The sequence below is a fragment of the Puma concolor genome, chromosome F2 (assembly GCF_028749965.1).
Source record: "Puma concolor isolate L17-30 chromosome F2, mPumCon1.1.hap2, whole genome shotgun sequence".
Lineage (NCBI taxonomy): Eukaryota > Metazoa > Chordata > Mammalia > Carnivora > Felidae > Puma > Puma concolor.
The window spans coordinates 66,340,220-66,354,221 of NC_141684.1; the positions used below are offsets into that span (position 1 = coordinate 66,340,220).

The window sequence follows — 14,002 nt, forward strand, 5'->3', positions numbered from 1 at the left end:
TCATGTTTTGCTCAGGTTAAGTGTGAGGTAATACAGCAAAGTAGTTAAGAGAGTGGATTCTGGAGTGTGCCCGTCTCGGTTTGAATCTTGGCTGTAGCACTTACAAGTTCTGTGACGTTGAGGAAGTTATTAAAATACCTTTATGTGTCAGTTTCTATGTTGATAAAATTGAAAGTCTACAAATACCCACTTCACAGAGTATTTGTGATTATTAAGTGAGTAGATACATATAAAACACTTAGAATAGTACCCACCTTGTAATTGTTGGTAGCCATTACTGTCACTATGATTACTTTTATTTCTAAGTTTAATATTTGACCTGCTCCCGCCTTTAAGGTTTCCATTTTGTCATGCAAAGCCTATGGTACACAATTTAAATTGAATATCAGTTCATCCTGGAAGTCACATCGAACCCTCGGTTACAAACCCAGAGGATGGGTAAAAATGCAGACTTTTAAAAGAGGGCTAATATAGTAGATTTATGCTGAAATCTTCTATGAAACTTTGAAACAAAAATTGCTGAGTGAAGAAAGCTGGGCAAAGCTGGACAGCATATCTTAACTCTAAATATTTGAATTTTCTAAGAAAAGTTATTTAGCCACTTCTTGGTTAAACAATTGGAGACTATTTTACAAGCTTCTCTTAAATTGCTTGTAATTTAACATAAATGAGTTTTCTAACCAAACATATGATACTTGTAAAAAAGTCGAAATTTCCATTTTAAGAATGTGTTTAATGCTAGTAGATAATCAGGAAAAATGAAAAACCTTCTGTTTTGTAGTGTGCCAATGTTTAATTCGTTTTACAAATTGATATTTTTTTATTCTTAGAGTTTCATGAGATACCCATCTAGTGTTTGTAAATTTACTAGTAAAATTACAACGATATATTCTTACTCATATTACTGAATATGAAGGAGGGATGGAGGAACATCCAAACTATACTTGTTATTAAACTATATGATAAAATATTCATTTGACTACCTGATGTTTTTGTTCCCTTAAAACAGATTTAAAGTAGCTAATACCTCAGGCTACTTACTTCTGAATTGATGTAGCAGAAGTCGGACTTTATAAATTTTTGAATTATGGTTTTCTTTCTTTAGAATATTTACAGGGTCAACAAGGCTAGATGGAAATGCTATTGGTAAGTATATACATTTATTTCACTTACAAATTGGTTTTTTGGCTAAAAAAACTTGAAAGCTGAAAAAATGTATATCTGTTTATATTATAGTGGATTTTGTCCGTTGGCTCTGTGCTGTGTCTATGGATGAATTACTTTCCACTACACACCCAAGAATGTTTAGTCTACAAAAAATAGTAGAAATATCATACTACAACATGGGAAGAATAAGACTGCAGTGGTCTCGAATTTGGGAAGTTATTGGTGATCATTTTAATAAGGTATTTGAATAATTAGAAGATACGCTTACATTTGTAATATTTTTCGTGTTTTGAAATTCCTTATAATGTAATTGAGGCTTTTTCCTATTCTAGCTTTTCTAAATTACATTTTTGTAATTGAAAATAGAAAACCGTTTGAATCCTGTTTTTCTTTTTAGAAGTGATTACCTTAAGTTTTAAGAATTTAGTTAAAGTGTATTTTTCTTGTTGAGAAATATTATCAGTACACCTAGTGTCTTTGTGGAGAATCTTAGGATTTACCTGTCTATGCTATGAGTTCTATACTTTTCCTAAAAGAAAAATGAAGAGATGGATTTTCACTGCTGACATTAGCACCCTATATTTCTGTTGCCATTACAGGTTGGCTGTAATCCTAATGAAGATGTAGCTATTTTTGCAGTAGACTCCTTGAGGCAATTGTCAATGAAGTTCTTAGAGAAAGGGGAGCTTGCTAATTTCAGATTCCAGAAGGATTTCTTAAGACCTTTTGAACATATAATGAAACGAAACAGGTATTACATTTGTTGAATTGCTTAATATCGTAAAAATACTTTATTATTTTCCACAGAAGGGGGAGAAACAGAAGAAAGGAAAAAAAACTGATGGGTTTTATCTGTGTGTATATCCACGCAATTATATTAATATTTTAGGTCCCCAACAATTCGAGATATGGTTGTACGTTGTATAGCACAGATGGTTAATTCTCAAGCTGCTAACATTCGGTCCGGATGGAAGAACATTTTCTCTGTGTTTCATCTAGCTGCATCTGATCAAGATGAAAGCATAGTGGAACTTGCATTCCAAACAACAGGGCACATTGTCAGTGAGTATTCTTCTGGCTGTGTTCAAGTTAAAAACAAAACAAAACAAAAAAATGTGTTCCAGAGATAATACAAGTGTAAGATTATGGACCTGTTATGGCTTTAAGTTTACTAAGTTTTGCCTGTAGAAACAGAGTAATGACTGTAATACTGTTACTACATTATTATAGTTAACATTTATTGAACGTTTACTGTATGGCAAACACAATACATACTCTGAATGTGTTTCCTTCAGTCTTCACAACAGCTCTATGAGACAAGTATTTTCATTATCCCCTTTTTAATAGATCAGGAAACTCGGGCCCAGTGAGGTTAGGGTGAATGATGGAGTTGGGATTCAAAGCCAGGGAAAGGTTTTTGACCACTATGTTACACAGCCTCCTTTGACTGTAAAGGAGAATGAAATACTTAAGATGTAAGTTAAGGCTGATTGAAAGATAATGATGACCATTATCATTTTTTATAGATTAAGAAACTGAAATACAGATGGGTTAAATGTAATTCAAGATCTGCTGATTCAGTACCTACTGTGTACTGTCACTGCATTAGGTGCTGGGTTTATAGTGTAAACAGAACACAGACCTGTGTCCCTGTCCCCTACTACTCAAAGCAGTCAAGTAAGCGGTGATGACAGACATGACGCCATGTCTGTTAGACATCGAAACCCTTAACCGTTAAGTATGCTCTTACATCTAGGGGTTGATGTTTTTTGTTGCAGGTAAGAATAATTGAAAAATTATAATTATCTTGATATATTTTCCACCCTTTTAGCTCTTGTGTTTGAAAAACACTTTCCAGCGACCATTGATTCTTTCCAGGATGCAGTGAAGTGTTTGTCTGAATTTGCGTGCAATGCAGCTTTCCCAGACACAAGTATGGAAGCAATTCGACTTATTCGCCATTGTGCAAAATATGTGTCTGATAGACCTCAGGTATAGCGTCATTTAGTAAACAAAATTATGCTGAGTATTTATTTCCAGTCTGAGATAGAAGTTTATTTGGGAATCCAGGGTATATGAAGCATTTATTTTTCAGTAAACCCCAAAATTATCTAAGCTTGATTCTGACTGAAGTGTTTAGAAATGATAGCTATTATTTTTTAAAGGTGTCAGGTGTTTTTCTGAGTATTTCACATGTATTAACTTGTTTAGTCTTCTACACTTTATGGGATAGGTAGTGTTTATAGCCCCATACAGATAAGGCATCTGAGGCACAGAGAAGTTAAAGTAAAAAAATGTCTCCATGGTTGCAGGGCTAGTAAAGGAGACCTAGGGTTTGAACCAAGCCTATGTTTTTAGCCATTTCTGTATACTGTTCCCTACATGTTGTGCTGTGCAGTACTGAGGTTGACTGTCTGGGTGATTGTAGGCTTAAACAGTGAAGTAAAAGGTCAAATTGGCTGCCAGCCTTATCTTGCGTATCTGAATCTGTCTCTGTAACTGTCATCAAGAAAAGTGGTGCATTACAGAAAGATTTTACTGCACACCAACTTGGACCTATGGGGTGCTTAGTACTTTTTACATACATCAACTCATTTGACCTTCACACTTCCCAGGGGTGGTTAGTGTGGCTGCATGGTGTCATAACCATGAAATGATAAAAATGGAAACCTGATTTAACCTGGCGTAAAAAGCAGAAAAGCTGGTGTCAGAGTTGAAGCTGAAACCAACTTTTGGATTCTAGTCCAGTGCTCTTTTTAAGCAGTTGTAATCTCCATCTTTTTATAAATTGTTATTTATCAAAGTGCTGACTTTGAATTTGTAAAACATTTAAAAAATTTGTTTGGTGAAATATTGTACAGGTGTTATATTTTGCCTTAAGTATATCTACCTTTCTTCTTGAAGGCTTTCAAGGAATACACAAGCGATGATATGAATGTGGCGCCTGAAGACAGGGTGTGGGTGAGAGGATGGTTCCCAATTCTCTTTGAGTTATCCTGTATCATCAACAGATGCAAATTAGATGTAAGAACCAGGTAACAATCAGTGTTTGTAACTACAATTTTGAAAGGCTCATTTTGACTTAAATTAACTTTTCTCATGTGAACACAAGTTCGATAGTTAAAGGCCCTAAGTCCGTCGTAAGTCAGGTGTTTTATCGATATAGCAATTATTACAGATTTTAAAATATGTTAAATGGAGCAACAGTAAAAATGGAAATACGTTACTTTTCCTTAACATTTTCTTATAGCATCCTACTTTGAGTTTTAGCTTCTGTGTTCATTTGTTCACACATTCTATCTTTTCATATGTTTGTTTCCAATTAGAAATTGAAGTTAGTGGCAAAATTTATTTTATTTCCTGATGAATGCTAGAAGAATCTCCAAATGCACATGCTTGGTGGATTTTAGATAAAGAACCATTTCTCTTTGAAGACTGGTCAGTAACAGTTTTGAATAATGTAGGTCTATTAAAAAGAAGTGAGATCTTTCAAAAATACATTCTCATTAAAAGATCTATATGAATGTATAGTCCATTTGCAAAGAAACGATAATGGATGTAATGTAACTGGATAAGCATTTAGTATGTACTTCTCATGTTACAGCTTCTGTCAATCCCATAGTAAAATTTTTATCATAACTACCTTTTTGACTGCCAAATTGAAATTGCCAGTTTGTATATCCTGTTATCTGTCAACAAGTGCTTGAGGCATCATGAGTTCAGTTTTGTGTTTAAATAAATTCCTTCTTTTATGTATCCCATCTTCTTTTTAGGGAGAATCATTAGTCATTTCGGCAATTAACTTCATTGGATTTTTTTTTTAATTTTTTTTTTTTTCAACGTTTTTATTTATTTTTGGGACAGAGAGAGACAGAGCATGAACGGGGGAGGGTCAGAGAGAGAGGGAGACACAGAATCGGAAACAGGCTCCAGGCTCTGAGCCATCAGCCCAGAGCCCGTCGCGGGGCTCGAACTCACGGAGCGCGAGATCGTGACCTGGCTGAAGTCGGACGCTTAACCGACTGCGCCACCCAGGCGCCCCAGGATTTTTAAACTATACCGGTAGTACATACAAACTTATAACATATCAATGATAGAACTATAATGAAGGAATGAATTTCTCCTTCCTCACTTTATGCTAAAACCAGCCTCATCCCCATCCAAGGTTAAGTGTGATACATATCCTAAGAAACTTCATTTTTATTTGTTATAAAAAGAGATTTTTATAAAATTAGGTTAAGTAATCCAAAATAAGACTCAAACCTTGGGAATTTGTCAGAGAATTTAGTAATCATAAGAACTTATATAGCATTTTATTTTGCATTTAGACATTGAGGATTATTTGGCAGTGGACCTGTTAGGAGCTTGATAAACTTCAAGATAACCCCTGATTCATATTAATCTAAATTATTAAGATTTACAATTTTCTGTTGTCCAGCCACCTCAGTGGAGCAACCAACATATCATGATGGACAAGTCTTATAAACTCAGTACCCCCTCACTGCCCTTGTTTGTTTGTAGAAATTTATTTGACAAAGGACCTACCTGCTTTCTTAGCTTTTGAGCCTGTCCTTGTCTGGGATCATCCTGCTTTCCTTCTTGCCATATCCCATGTTCAGATAATGGATGAGTTTTAGTTGTTAAAGAGAAGAGAAAATATATATTCTAGCTAGTAAAGGAGAGGAAAAATATGAGTAAACTTTGTTCAGTAATGGCTTTTTCTTATTTCATTCCAGGATTTGTAAGGGCTGATACGTAGACTACATTTAAAAATGTAGTACCATGGAGGAACGTGGGTGGCTCAGTCAATTAAAGGCCCAACTCTTGATTTTGGCTCAGGTCATGATCTCATGGTTGTGAAATCAAACACCACGTCAGCTCCACACTGAGAGTGGAGCCTGCTAAAGATTCTTTGTCTCTCCCTCTGCCCCTCTTCCCCACTCATGCACACTCTCTCTCTCACTAAAATGTAATGCCATGATTTGTGTAACAGATTAATTACACAGTACTTTCACATATGTTTTTATTTGATTGCCTCAAAATTCTATGGATTTAGGATTGGTTCATTAACCTAGGGTCTCAAACACTATTTTTCCCTATATCAGCAACTTAAGTATTGGTTTCAAAAAGACTTCTTGAACAGTGAAAATCCTTGGAAGCCTCTGTGGATTTGTGTTTGCTTTCGGGGCCTGGAAGAAACAGGATTCCTCTTACCCTAGCTGTGGGAGTTGGCATCCAGTTACTTAGAGTGGGAAGAAATGGATTTCAAGCTCAGGAGATGGAGGAAAAAGGAGCCTTGTTCTGTTGTAGGGAAACAAGGAGTTTTGATAGGCTTCTCCCACAGAAGAGAGGGTGTTTCTTCTGTAGGAATTTGTTTACTACGGTTTCCTTACTTTTCGTTATATACATTAGATATCTTATGGGTCAGATAAAGTGCTGTGAACTTACTGTAGGACCAAACTACTACTATGTTACTTTACATGTTTATTTAACAAATATTTATTTAGAGCCTGTTATGTGCCAGACTTGTACAAGGCCTTGAGGTAGCACAGCAGTAAATGAGCTGGACTGTGAACCAGTCCTTACGGAGTCTTTCAGAGAAAATTTTATTATGGCTTATCATCAGACATTTTAGAGAAAATTTTGTAATGGCTTATCATCAGACTTTTTAAAATATAAGCCTTTTTAAATGGAGGGATACCTATATTTTGTTAGAAGAAAATAACATATAGAGAAAAGGTCAAGCTTTTTAATGATTACCTGAAGGCATTATTATTTAGAGGAAGATAATAAAGAATCAGGAAGACAATGTTGAGTTTTAGTTTTAACACTTAAGCAAAAGATAGTGAATGTGATACTAAGCAGTTTATTCGATAGATACTTACTGTGTGCCTCATGGGTGACAGGCATTGCTCTGTGCCTAGAATACGGTGGGCAGCAAACCACTCACATGAATGTCATAGTCAGTTTTATAATTCCTTTTGTTTACAGATGCTATATGAACAATTATAGTGTTAGCTAAAAAGTCCTATAAATTTTCCAGAACTTCATTTTATGATGATCTTTTGCAATCTTTATTACCTTTTACAACTTAAAAAAAATTTTTTTTTCAACGTTTTTATTTATTTTTGGGACAGAGAGAGACAGAGCATGAACGGGGGAGGGGCAGAGAGAGAGGGAGACACAGAATCGGAAACAGGCTCCAGGCTCTGAGCCATCAGCCCAGAGCCTGACGCGGGGCTCAAACTCATGGACCGCGAGATCGTGACCTGGCTGAAGTCGGATGCTTAACCGACTGCGCCACCCAGGCGCCCCACCTTTTACAACTTTTAAATGTGGGAAGGGTAGGGTGGGAGTGAAGGAAAGATGAAATAAAACATTTTAAGGCCAAGGCTTTTGGAGTTTTTCCCTACAAAATGCATCCTAAAGAAACCTAGTTTATATCTGAAATTTTTTTTTTAAACGTTTATTTATAATTGAGAGACCGAGAGACACATGAGCAGGGGAGGGTTAGAGACACATGAGCATGAGCAGGAGAGGGTTAGAGAGAGTGGGAGACACAGAATCTGAAGTAGGCTCCAGGCCCTGAGCTGTTAGCACAGAGCCCGACGCGGGGCTCGAACTCAGGTACTGTGAGATCATAACCTGAGCCGAAGTCGGTCGCCTAACCAACTGAGCCACCCAGGCATCCCTATAGCTGAAATTTCTTAAAATTGAATATCACGTGTTAGTTTAAAACTATTTCTAAACTTTTTCACTAGCTTTATGAACTCTGAAAACTATTTTAAGAGGGGATTCTGATGCAGCATGCTTTTTTGTATTCCAGTTTTTCTACTTGTGTTTTATCATTTTAGGGGTTTAACAGTAATGTTCGAAATAATGAAAACTTATGGCCACACTTACGAAAAACACTGGTGGCAGGATTTATTTAGAATTGTTTTCAGAATCTTTGACAACATGAAATTACCAGAACAGCAGACAGAGGTAAGAGAAAATGAAATTTTATTTAACACAGTCAAGTTAAAAGGTTCTTAATACTTTCCCTAATACAGTTTACTATTTCAAATTAAGGACATGGAAAAGAAAAAAAACTAGAGAATTTTTCATTATAATAAAAGGTATGTCTTTATAAATAAAGAACAGTATTTGGGGATAGAACTGAGTTAATGAATTGGTTGTTTTCAGTGACTTCTGGTTTCTTTTTTCTTTTAAAAAACATTTTTAAAAAAAATCTTATTTCTGAGAGAGAGAGTACGAGCGGGGGTCGGGGGGCAGAGAGAGAGAGGGACACACAGAATCCGAAGCAGGCTCCAGGCTCTGGGCTGTCAGCATATAGCCCGACACGGGCCTCAAACTCACAAAATGCGAGTTCATGACCTGAGCTGAAGTCGGACGTTTAACCAACTGAGCCACCCAGATGCCCCTGGTTTCTTTTTTTCATTTTAATATTGCCACAACTACAAATACCAGTAGTTTTCTTTTAGTATTCATAGTGACCTCTTATTCTGAAGTGAATAAAGAATACATAGTGATGTCTTATTTTATTTCAATGTATTTTACTACAAACCAATTATAGTATGCATTTCAGTAAATGTAGGGAAGAGAGAGCCTCAAGTTTTCTTATTTTGTCTCATACAGCTATATTAAATGCAAACCTTGGGGGCTCTCTGGCCTGTACAAAGTTTTACTTTAGATCTGTGTTTTTTAAATCTACAGGTAGACTCTTACTTAAAAAGTCTTATTAAGTAGACAGATGTATATGCACTGTCACAAAACTGTATATGAAAATATCAGTCCAGATTAGTCTTTATATACTTGAGAAAAATAAATTCTTTACTTTGTATGGCCTTATTCACCATTTACGGTATTTTCAAGAACCATACTTCACAAAAGTTTTATTTTAAATTTATGCTAAACCCATTTGGATAAATTCTTATCATTTTCTTCTTGTTTATTTCTCTTTTATATTCTGTCATATTCTAGAGCAAGGACAGCTGTTGTTATTCATGCATATTGTTTTGAGAAGTCATAATGTTAATAGCAAGACGATTCAGTGGTAATTTTTTATAATCAAAAATAATGAAAAAATAGTTAAAGTATTTTATATGTAGATGGTTATGGAACAGTGGAGAAAAATAGATCTCGTACTGAGTTGAAGTGAATGGAATATTCTAGAGGGAAGTGAGTGCTCTGAAAGGAACGTGAACAGACTTAGCTTTTAAATATGCAAAATTTTTTTCTTGAATTCTGGTGGTTGATGAATGGTCTGACCTTCTTTTAACAACTTTTCCCCCTAGAAAGCTGAATGGATGACTACAACTTGTAATCATGCACTTTATGCAATTTGTGATGTGTTCACCCAGTATTTAGAAGTACTCAGTGATGTACTTTTGGATGATATTTTTGCCCAGCTCTACTGGTGTGTGCAGCAAGGTAGGTCTATAGCAAATAGTGACACAAAGTGTTAAATATGGCCCTGGCAATACATAAATGAATTGCTCTTTTCTTTTCTAGACAATGAGCAGTTAGCACGATCTGGTACAAACTGCTTAGAGAATGTTGTTATTCTCAATGGTGAGAAGTTTACCCTAGAAATCTGGGATAAAACTTGTAACTGCACACTGGATATCTTCAAAACCACAATCCCACATGCGTAAGAAGATTTTTTACAACTTTATATTTGTATATTGAATGATCGACCTAAAAAGTTTCATAGTAACTAGTGATTTCTTACAACAGAAATCCTTTTAAAAATACCTGTGTTCCATGAATTTGCATTTATTGCAAATCAGACTCCTATAAGCCATAACAAATACAAATACTTGAATTAGATTATTTATAAACCAGACCCTTGACTCTGATTGGTCATGTGGTTATTGGTCACATTGAAGTGATTCTACTTGTACAAGGCTTTAATTATCCAGATTAAAGCAAGCAGTGGTTTTGGATTGGGGGGTGAAAAACTCAACATATATTTCAGTTACTGTAGATTTAATAATCTAAGGAAAATTAATTTGCAAATATATTTTACAGTTAATTGTCATCTTATGATGGATTAGTTTGGAATTGTAGTGAAGGAGTTTTTATCAGTGGAGAGACTAAGACATAGTGTCACTAAATGACTAATAAATAGCACCTGGATTATTTGTACAACATAATTGAATTTACTTACCAGCTCAGCTTCTGGGGCTCTCTGACCTGCACAAATCTACTACTTTTTTTTTTTTTTTTTTTAAACGTTTATTTATTTTTGGGACAGAGAGAGACAGAGCATGAACGGGGGAGGGGCAGAGAGAGAGGGAGACACAGAATCGGAAACAGGCTCCAGGCTCTGAGCCATCAGCCCAGAGCCTGACGCGGGGCTCGAACTCACGGACCGCGAGATCGTGACCTGGCTGAAGTCGGACGCTTAACCGACTGCGCCACCCAGGCGCCCCAACAAATCTACTACTTTTAAATCTGCTGAATAAGATGATTTAAAGCGTACTTAAAACATCTTATTAAGTAGGCACATGTATATGTATATGTATGTGTATAAAACTTACATGAAAACTATGATTCACATTTTTAAACATCATAAACTTTTTCTTGACATGAATTAAGTATATTTGCGCTGACATGATCCCCTTCTAAGTATCCTAATAAATAGGACATCAGAAGTTAAACAAAAGGGACACACCTCTAGGAAAGCAGTCTGTAGGTGGTCATACACTGAAGGGACAACTGTTGGTCAGATTTTCTTATTTTTTTGGTACACATTTTGTTGGAGCAACCTACCTGACAGATGACCCATTTTTGTGAGTTTATCTGTAGCCCTTATGTCAAAAGATGGTATGAATTCTTGCCTAGCCATTTTCCCTTTGAAGTCGTCACAAAAACCAGTCAGGCTGAACTTTCTTTTTTTTGTTTTTAAGAACTGCTTCTGTTTTGGGGCGCCTGGGTGGCTCGGTCGGTTAAGTGTCCGACTTCGGCTCAGGTCTTGATCTCACGGTCTGTGAGTTCGAGCCCCACATCGGGCTCTGTGCTGACCCCTCAGAGCCTGGAGCCTGTTTCAGATTCTGTTTCTCCCTCTCTCTCTGCCCCTCCCCTGTTCATGCTCTGTCTCTCAAAAATAAATAAATGTTAAAAAAAAAAATTAAGAAAAATACTTTAAAAAAAAAAAACTGCTTCTGTTTTAGTTTATTGAACTACACATTCAAGTTAAGGTATGTGATCTTAAAGATCATCTAATAAGCATTTCTTCATAGAGACTGTGCCAGAGTTCTTTCTATATGGAACTGAAATGATGTCTCTAGCCCCTATCTACCCAATTCCCAGGAGCTCCTGCTTCTCACAAGCAAGAACTTGGGCCTTAATCATCTTTCTATTCCAAGTACCCAATCCAGGGGTGGCAAGTCATTTCCCCTTTGGGGCCAAATTTTATTTCACTTATTGTTATACATTTAAAAAAAAAATAGAATCAGGGCGCCTGAGTGGCGCAGTCAGTTAAGCGTCCAACTCTTGATCTCGGCTCAGGTCATGATCTCACAATTCATGAGTTTGAGTACTGCGCCAGCCTCTGTGCTGACAACATGGAGCCTGCTGGGGATTCTCTTTCTCTCTCTGTGCCCCTCCCCCACTTGCTGTCGAGTATGCACGTGCTTGCTCTCTGTCTTTCAAATAAATAAACTTTAAAAGAATAGAATCTAAAGAGTTCTATGAATTTCTTAAAAGTCTCAAACTTTTTTCAGTCTCAGTTTATAGAGAATATTTAATGGCATTAATACTTAGTATAAAGTTTTTGAAACTTTTCAGAAGTAGTTTTTGGGTTTGTTTTTTTAAAATGATGACCAGAGTACCCTTTTAATTATGCTAGTTAATTGTTTCCTGTAGGTACATATTTTAAACTTTTCACTAGATTTTTTTTAAGTAAATTGCTTTTAGCAGTAATCAAAGAAGGATTATATTGTTTTTGGCATATTTTTGTGACTTTTTTCTGCCTGTTTGAAAACATGTTGGATGTGTCCTGTTTCACACTTTGAATGGCTGGTGTGATTTTGGTATTTTAAAGGCTCTTGACCTGGCGTCCCTCTTCTGGAGAAACTGCTCCCCCACCTCTGTCTCCTGTGAGTGAAAAGCAGCTGGTAAGTTTTCATAAATAAGGCATATTTAAAATTGTTTTTGAGAAGTAATTTTCTGATGGGCCAAATTCTTTTATATGAGTCCAGGTATAGCATAGGGGCACGTGGGTGACTCAGTCAGTTAAGCATTGACTTTGGCTCAGGTCATGATCTCACAGTTTGTGGGTTTGAGCCCCATGTTGGGCTCTATGCTGACAGCTCAGAGCCTAGAGCCTGCTTTGGATTCTTTGTCTCCCTCTCTCTCTGGTCCTCCCCCTCTCGTATGCTCTCTCTCTAAAATAAATATTAAAAAAACTTTTTTTTTTTAATTAAAAAAAATAAAAATAAAAAGATGGCATAAATGTACTGTGCAGAGAATTCTTAGGTTAAATTTCATGGTGGTGAATTTCCCAGGTGGCTAAAATTTATTTCTGTAAGTGCCATGAAGGAGGTATTTTAAATTATTTTATAATACAGGTGGTCTGAGACATAGAGTAATATAATGTCCAGAGTTTTAAGAGGCAGGTATGAGGTTATGTAAAAGGATTTCCATGCCAAGCTAAAGACATTATTGGGTATTTATTTTAAACTTTTAATTTGGATACAGTGTGACCTAAAAGAAATATTATAAAAACAGTAGAAAGAATTCTAATATATGATTCACCCAATATATTTGTTTCCTAGGTCTGCCACAAGAAATTACCACAACCTTGGTGGCTTAAAGCAACAGAAATTTGTTGTCTCACAGTTCAGGAGGCCAAAGGCCCCAAATTAAGGCATCAGTAAGGCCACGTTCCCTCCAGAGGCTTTAAGGGAGAATCCTTTGCCTTTTCCAGCTTCTGGTGGCTGTTGTCAACCCTTAGCATGCATTGACTTGTACACACATCACTCCAGTCTCTGCCCCCATCTTCAGATGGCTGTATGATGTCAAACCTGTATGTATCCTGTCTGCGTTTTTCTCTTGTAAGGACACTAGCCTTCTTATGTCTGTAAGATAAGATATAAGCCGTCTCATGTCAAACTCTTTAACTTAATTCCGTCTTTAAAGACCCTGTTTCTAAGTAACCTTCATAAGTACCAGAGGTAACAACTTAGATGTACCTTTTTAGAGCCACTGTTTGTTCAATCTGTTGCAGTTTGCCCTCTGGCACCCAGAAACTAATGTTCATCTTTCAGGCCAAGTATGTTCACCCCCTCCCAATATTCCCCAAAGTTTCAACTCAGTATGGCATCAGTAAGTCCAAAATCTGTTCTAAACATCATATCAAAAGTCCCAAATCTCATCATCACAGCCATCTAGATTAGGTATGTGGTCTCTTCTGGGGCATCATCCCTCCCCATCTGTGGACCTGTAAACAAATTACAGGTGGTGGGACAAGCATAGGATAAACACTGTCATCCCAAAAAGGAGAAATTGGCAGGAATAAAAGGGTAGCTGGCCCTAATAAGCAAGTTGAAAACCCAACAGGGTAAATTCCATTAAGTTTCAAGGCCTGAGGATAATTCTCTGTGTCTTGATGCTCTGCCCTCTGGGCCCATGGCTCCTCCCTGTGATCCTGCAGGTCTGCTCTCTAAATCATTACTTCTTACAGGTTAGCACATGTTTGCAGCCATGCAGCTCCATCAGCCCATTTCCTGCCTGTAGAATCCCAGAAGGCTGATAACCTTCCTTCATTTTGTCCCAAGTCTGTCCTTCTCAGTCTAGGCTGGCTGTGTTTCTACCGCTAAATCATTCT

The 14,002-nt window shown here is 36.6% G+C and overlaps 1 protein-coding gene across 4 annotated transcripts in view; it reads left to right on the forward strand.

The window, feature by feature from the left end:
- Positions 1–14,002, forward strand: part of ARFGEF1 (ARF guanine nucleotide exchange factor 1) — a 151,163-nt gene that overhangs the window by 118,649 nt on the left and 18,512 nt on the right. For all 4 annotated transcript variants that reach the window (XM_086695376.1, XM_025922849.2, XM_086695373.1 and 1 more), the window contains 10 exons: positions 1,106–1,146; positions 1,237–1,406; positions 1,767–1,918; positions 2,057–2,229; positions 2,999–3,159; positions 4,072–4,202; positions 8,022–8,151; positions 9,465–9,600; positions 9,682–9,820; positions 12,218–12,290. In XM_086695376.1, coding sequence (XP_086551502.1) covers positions 1,106–1,146; positions 1,237–1,406; positions 1,767–1,918; positions 2,057–2,229; positions 2,999–3,159; positions 4,072–4,202; positions 8,022–8,151; positions 9,465–9,600; positions 9,682–9,820; positions 12,218–12,290 — 1,306 coding nt within the window. The remainder of the gene's footprint in view (positions 1–1,105; positions 1,147–1,236; positions 1,407–1,766; positions 1,919–2,056; positions 2,230–2,998; positions 3,160–4,071; positions 4,203–8,021; positions 8,152–9,464; positions 9,601–9,681; positions 9,821–12,217; positions 12,291–14,002) is intronic.